The sequence below is a fragment of the Bison bison genome, unplaced genomic scaffold (genome assembly GCF_000754665.1).
Source record: "Bison bison bison isolate TAMUID 2011002044 unplaced genomic scaffold, Bison_UMD1.0 scf7180017864516, whole genome shotgun sequence".
Classification (NCBI taxonomy): domain Eukaryota; kingdom Metazoa; phylum Chordata; class Mammalia; order Artiodactyla; family Bovidae; genus Bison; species Bison bison.
The window spans coordinates 10192752-10199902 of NW_011495069.1; the positions used below are offsets into that span (position 1 = coordinate 10192752).

The 7151-nt window shown below is 38.4% G+C and overlaps 1 protein-coding gene across 3 annotated transcripts in view; it reads right to left on the reverse strand.

The window, feature by feature from the left end:
• The window catches only part of EYA3 (EYA transcriptional coactivator and phosphatase 3), a 94881-nt gene that overhangs the window by 54865 nt on the left and 32865 nt on the right, over positions 1-7151 (reverse strand). For all 3 annotated transcript variants that reach the window (XM_010830157.1, XM_010830155.1, XM_010830156.1), the window contains one exon: positions 3998-4077. In XM_010830157.1, coding sequence (XP_010828459.1) covers positions 3998-4077 — 80 coding nt within the window. The remainder of the gene's footprint in view (positions 1-3997; positions 4078-7151) is intronic.

The following is a 7151-nucleotide window of genomic DNA, read 5'->3' on the forward strand; positions in this document are numbered from 1 at the left end:
CTCTCAGTCCATGGAATTTTCCAGGCAAGAGTACTGGAGTGGGTTGCCATTTCCTTCTCCAGGAGATCTTCCCAACCCAGAGATCGAACCCGGGTCTCCCGCACTGCAGGCAGACGCTTTACTGTCTGAGCCACCAGAGAAGAGATTCGCAAAACATTCTAGGAGATCTAGGCCAATTTTTACTTTTCTAGAGAATGAATGAGCCTTAATCTTTGTGGTACTTGGGAACTATGAAAAGATTAGAAAGAGTCAAGGCATAATCTGCTTAATTTTAACTTCTCTGCCTGCCCTTCTTCCTCCTCAAGCTGTGGGACAGCTGCCTTCCTACTAAATTGTAAAGCAGTATTAAGATCATTATTGTATGTGCATTAAAAACCCAAGTTTTCTGTTCCCTTGAGACAGAAAACTGCATGTGAGGTGGGAAATTAGTTTCAATGACCTATGTCAGTTATACAACAAAGTTGGATCCCAGAATAAAATTCCACAAAATAGAAATAGAACTCAAATTTCTTTATCATTGTGTAAATAAATTTGGATGTGTTCAACTCTGCACTGGTTTAAAAAAAAAAGGTAACAGCAGTGGAAACGAGGCAAAAACCTAGAAATATACTCTGAAAGTAAAATTAACAGGAGACTCTGATGAATTGAATTAAGGAATAAGGAAAACAGGGAATACAGGATAATTTCTAGATTTTCAGCTTGGGAAATTGGAGGGATAGTGAAAATACTTCCAAAGATGAAGAAGCTGGGGAAGAGAACAGCTTTGGTGAGGGCTAAGGGCAGAGAAGGAAAGTTATGACCAACCTAGATAGCATATTCAAAAGCAGAGACATTACTTTGCCAACAAAGGTCTGTCTAGTTAAGGCTATGGTTTTTCCTGTGGTCATGTATGGATGTGAGAGTTGGACTGTGAAGAAGGCTGAGCGCCGAAGAATTGATGCTTTTGAACTGTGGTGTTGGAGAAGACTCTTGAGAGTCCCTTGGACTGCAAGGAGATCCAACCAGTCCATTCTAAACGAGATCAGCCCTGGGATTTCTTTGGAAGGAATGATGCTAAAGCTGAAGCTCCAGTACTTTGGCCACCTCATGCAAAGAGCTGACTCATTAGAAAAGACTCTGATGCTGGGAGGGATTGGGGGCAGCAGGAGAAGGGGACAACAGAGGATGAGATGGCTGGATGGCATCACTGACTCGATGGACCTGAGTCTGAGTGAACTCCGGGAGTTGGTGATGGACAGGGAGGCCTGGCGTGCTGCGATTCATGGGGTCGCAGAGTCTGACACAACTGAGTTACTGAACTGAACTGAACTGAAGGGCAGAGAAAGCTTTTACATATTTTAAGTATGACTTTCCTTTTAGATATCTAAGTGGAGATATCAAGTAGGCAGTAGGATGGATACAAAAACGAAATTAGAGCAAGAAGTCAGACTAGGAACACAAATTTGAAATTCATTAACTACACATCAAATATTTAAAGTAACGAAATGGGTGAGAGAATTCAGAAAGAACAGAGTGAGAGAATTCAGAAAGAACAAAGATGGTGGACTAGAACCAAACCCACTAACATTCAGAGATTAGACAGCAGAAGAAAGGCCAGCAAAGAAGAAAGGTGGGAGAAAGAGTGGTAAGAGGCAGGATACAAGCAGACAGGAATACCCACTGGAACTAGTACTTTCAGTTATTGAAAGGAACTAATGACCTTGACAAAAGCAGTTTCACTGAAGAATGGTGACAAAGTTAAGTCTTAGAGGGATGAAGAGCGAGTGGGAGCAGACAGAACAAGTGAGGGCAACTCTTTCCAGAGGTTCCAAGGCGGGTCATGGGACAAAGAGAAGGTCTGTAACTGGTGGGGAATACGGACTTCAGGGAGGGTTTTGTTTGTGCTTTAAGATGGAAGATACTGGATCATGTCTCCACAGACAGGATGGATTAAGAAGAGAAGAATAAGACAATGCAAGAATGGTATTAGGATAATCACAGTACCAAAGTCCTTGGGGTAGGTGAGAACAGACAGGATATGAAGCACAAATAAAAGGTCTTACCTTTCACAGGAACAAGAATACTATTTCCATTCTGACAAGAATAAAACAAGGTAACATGGATACAAACACAAGTAGGGCTGAAGACTTGGTGGTGATAGGTTAATAAGGGAACCTCCTGTCAGACAGCTTCTATTTGAGAAGAAATCATCAGTCAAACATGAAGAAAGGTGAGTAGTATGCGTGCTCTGAGAGGAAGTAAATTGTAAAAGGTAAAACTCATGAGTAAAGAGTAGTAGGGTGCCCACTTGAGGCCCTGTGAGTAAACAGTCAGCTAAGTGTATAAACTACCCAGTAATGTTCAGCTATTTAATGTAATACTTACAGAGAAGGTGGACAGTTGGATTAAATCAGGATTGGGGTTTAGCAAGGACAGTACAAGAGGCAAAATTATTGAAGGTATTAGTAAGGGAGTACTTGTAATAAAGAACTGCAGAATCCATGTGGAGTAAAAAGGGATAGGAAAAGAAGAGGGACATTATGGGTGTCGGATAGGTCATCTACACGGACGTTCAAATTACCAAAAATAATAAAGGTCTGGATGGAGAAGAAAACAAAGATCTAGTCTCTAAAGAGCAAAATGACTAGGAGTTCAGTCTGAGGTAAAAAGAAAGCTGGAGGAAGGGGCATACATATAGACTTCAAAGGAACTAGAGTTTTTGAAGGAAAAAAAGAGAAATAATTTTTAAGAAGCAAGAACACTCAACTTACTTCTGGGCCCTGAAGTATATAAGGAACAGACCTTTTTCTTGGGGATGTGAAGTGAAAGTCGTTCAGTCATGTTCGACTCTTTGAGACTCCATGGACTATACAGTCCATGGAATTCTTCAGGCCAAAATACTGAAGTGGGTAGCCTTTCCCTTCTCCAGGGGATCTTCCCAACCCAGGGATCAAACCCTGGTTTCCAGTATTGCGGGCAGATTTTTTACCCCTGAGCCACAAGGGAAGCCCAAGAATACTGGAGTGAGATATTAAAAAAATTAGAGACTCCTTTCGTTGATTAGAGCAGTTCCCATATGTATCAGAGTTACCTAGCTATCTTCTTGAAAATGCAGATTCTCATCCACAACAGGTCTTCTAAATGATAATCACTGAAGATGAGGCTAGAATGCTACCTTACAAATAAGCACTCCAGGTAACTCTCAGGTATGCTAGAAGTTTGAGAACTACTGGAACAGCATCTTTGAGGAAGCAATATATACAACTCAAGACATAACCATTTTTTTTTAAAGGCATACCATCTTTTATTACATGGGAATTATTTAAGATTAAGCATCTTAAGATATATCTCCTAAACAAATGTCTTTTTATAAAGCAACGTACACAAATTTATTCTTCTGAAGTGTGTGGTATAATATGAAAGGGCATAGCTATTTAATTTCAAGGAGGACTATCTGCCCTATGGAGCATACCACCATGATATTCCAAAGAAACTTAGATCTCCACAAGAAAAAAAAAGAACATTCTACAAATTTTTGGCTAAGGTTTGGAAAGCAGAGGGTGTATCCTATTGAGATGGGTCTCCCTCAGGGCCCAGTATCAATCTTGGGCTCTCAGGGGACTACTTTTCTTTCTTTTTTTGTCCAGATGGATAGGTAGAATCATTCGGTTATTAGAAAGCTGGAAACACATCAAGCCATCCAGAGAAGGAGTCAGAGGCTGGCCCACAAATTTTTCTGATTTTGAGTAAAGCATTATTTATTACCTTTAGAAGAACATTCAATCTCAAAACAAAAACACAATCACCAATCCCTAGGAGTGGATCCCATGTGATTTTGCTCCTTAGCTGGTATGTAATAAAGTTTACAGGAGGGCATAAGGATGAACACACATACAAGGCAATGAAAGGATTCTGGATACTCTGAGACAAGTGAGGCAATCAGTGAAAACCAGTTATAAAAGGTCAGCATCACCTGGTCACAGGAATACATCCATGATGCACAGAATATGGTACTTACTTTCCTCTGACATGGTAAGGTTTGAAGCAAGGCTTGAAGTTTCAGGTTTCTGATCACTGACTTCGGGGTTGCTTACTTGACTGGGAAAACCAAAATGAATACATTAGCCTCTGGTTGATCTGCTGCATTGCTAAAAGTGATTAAATCAAATCAATTTCTTCCTAGATAAGGGGCAAGGTAAGTCTACTTCATGAAGTCCTTATTCTTGGTTTTTATCAGCTACCTAACAGCTAAGGCCAAGCCTAGTACCTTCAGCATTCCAGTTCTTTGTCACATCCCTAGACCATGACTGGTTTTACACCACGTGGAAATTTCATGTAAGCAACAGGCAACTCAGATTTTCTCTAAAGACCACATGGTAAAAGAAAAACTCCACAGCAACCTAAAACTGCTCTCACTTTATTTCCAAAGTACCAAAGGAATGTAGGGAGATGACTAACTTCAGACAATGGTCCTCACAATCACTTGAAAAGCTTTTGCAAATTACACATGCTTACACAAGAAGGGGTTCTGAACCTGAAGATGGTGCATTACACTGCACTTCTGTTTTCCCCCAATTAAACACACATTTTTGTTCTTATACCTCAAACTGAGCAAAATCTTCTTTAAAAAAAACTTATAACACAAGAGAAACTGAAAAAGACTAAGTCATATAAACTAGGAGGATAAATCATTATGTTAGATACTTTAATGTTGGGCAGATCCTCAGTGAGATTCTGAAATGGAGATTACCCTTTGACTTTCACAATGTTCTCCCTCTTCCTCTTACCTTACTTTCCAACTCTCCCCGTATTCCCTCAACCACTAGTATAGTACAGTGCTTAAGGGTGCAGACTCTGGAACCAGACTGCTTGAGCTCATATTGCACTTTGTCAAAACTAGCTTTATGGCTTTAGGCAAGTCACTGAACTTCTCTGTACTCCAGTTTTTGCAACAGTCAATGAGGGATAATTAGAGAACCTACCTTTCAGGGCTGTGTAGGGATTAATGAGTCAATACATGAAAAGTATTTAGAGCAAAGACTAGAAGAGAGTAAACACATGTAACTGTAGCCAGTACTATTATAATACAACTTCTCCCCAGTCCAGGTATTCTTCCCACATTCATGTTCCTGCAGCAAGAAATTTGCTTTGCTTTTCTACACTCTAGGAAGAAGCGGAGGACACTGTCACAGATACTCCACATACCGGGAAAGATATGACTTTTTTAAAGACTAGAATAAAACTTTATTTTCACTTATTAAGTTAGCAAAGACAAAAAGTTTGTGACACGATGTTGGAGAAGTATGAAAAGAACTATGGTTACATATTCATGGTGGGTGAGTAACTGGAACTGGTGTGTATAAACTAATGAAAAAGTATTTTCATTGCAACATGATTTGTTACATAAAATTTTGGAAACCAATGTCCAACTGGTTAAAGAACTGGGTAAAAAATATGTAACATATCCTCATTCAAGGGAACACTATGCCATCATCAAAAATTTTTTTTCCAGTTTTTCTTTTTTTGGAAAGATAAGACTAATAAACAGTAAGAATAGTTTCTACATAGAAAATTTTAAAAAGAAATGTTACTTATTCAAAAAAAGTACAAAGCACCAAAATTCTTAAAGCTCTCATATCTTTTCTGAATGAACCTTTAATATTCAAGCATAGTATCAATAAAGGTTTTTTCCCTGGTATATTCTGAATGTTCAAACAAGTTTTCCTCAGATGTAACTAATTTTAAAAAGTAAATCTCCAGATGAAGTTTACCTTAATCTATTTACTCAAATGTCTGTACTTTCAAAATAGCACTTAATATAGTAACCAAGATATGACTATGGGAACTGAAAGATAATTGTATCACTGTTTCCCAAAATGGCTTATTTCTTATAATTACCTGAATGATTGGTAAAAATACAGACTTCTGAGCCCCATCTTATGCCTAATTAAATAGGATTCCAAGGAGAATGGTATAAACCCTGACAAGAACTTCACATTTCTGAATATAATGACTGGTCTTCTATGTGTAAGACTAGTCTGAGTAAGTCTGGGGATCATTATTATACTAACTGTTGAAAGACTATTTCTAGATCTTGTATTATAGAAGGTTTACTTGTATGATCTGGTGTACAATGGACAAGTTCCTAAAACCCTATGGTCCTGGATTCTTACAGCAAAGTCTCCTATGTATTCAACTAAGTATCTAGAGATTAAACAGAAACAAAAGCACCAAGACAGTGAATTAACTCTAGCACTTTGTTAAATATTTGAAATTATATCTAGAAAAATTACTATCTCAAAATATGATTATCCTCAGTTATATAAAATTTACTTAACATATGTATGATGGAAAAAAAAAAATACTCCAAAATAAAACTTCCCTCCTCCAAGAAAAGAGCAAAAACACCCAACTCCAAAAGTAAGCATCACAAATACCTCTTTCTCATTCAATGAAACTCTTGACAATAACAAACACAATCAACCAATGAATGGATAAACAAAACGTGGTATGGACTATTAGTGGTATGGACTATTACGGAGTATTAGTCAGCTTTAAAAAGGAAGGAAACTCTGACACATGCTACAAATGGATAAGCCATTAAGACATCAGGCTAAATGAAACAAACAAGTCACAGAAAGACAAATAATTTATGACTGTGCTGATATAGGGTACTTAAGAGTTATCAAAATCATAGAGACAGCCCAATGATGGTTGCCAGGAGCTAGAAGAAGGGGGAAATGGAGAGTCTGATGAATACAAAGTTTCAGTTTGGGAAGATAAAAAAAGTTCTGGAGACAGATGGTAATGATTGCCCAACAATGTGAATGTACTTAGTACCACTGGATTATATGCTTTAAAATGACCGAAATGGTGTATTTCAGGTTATTTGTATTTTATCCCAATAAAGCAGTTGCTGAAGGAGATGGAATAATAGCAGGAAAAGATGAAGCTGATAGGTTCCATTGTACAACTGGAGAGAGATGAACAAGGGAATTAACTTCAGAGAAAAGGGATGCAGAGACTATTAGAAGCACTGAAGCAGTTAAGGGGGTAGATGCGGTGATAAGACAAGTAAGGCAGTTCCTATCCACTTCTGATTTCTCTTTGGAGTAGGGCGTCAGATCCCCAGCTGAGTAAATAGAAGGGGAAGGGTGAGGAGAGGAAGCAGC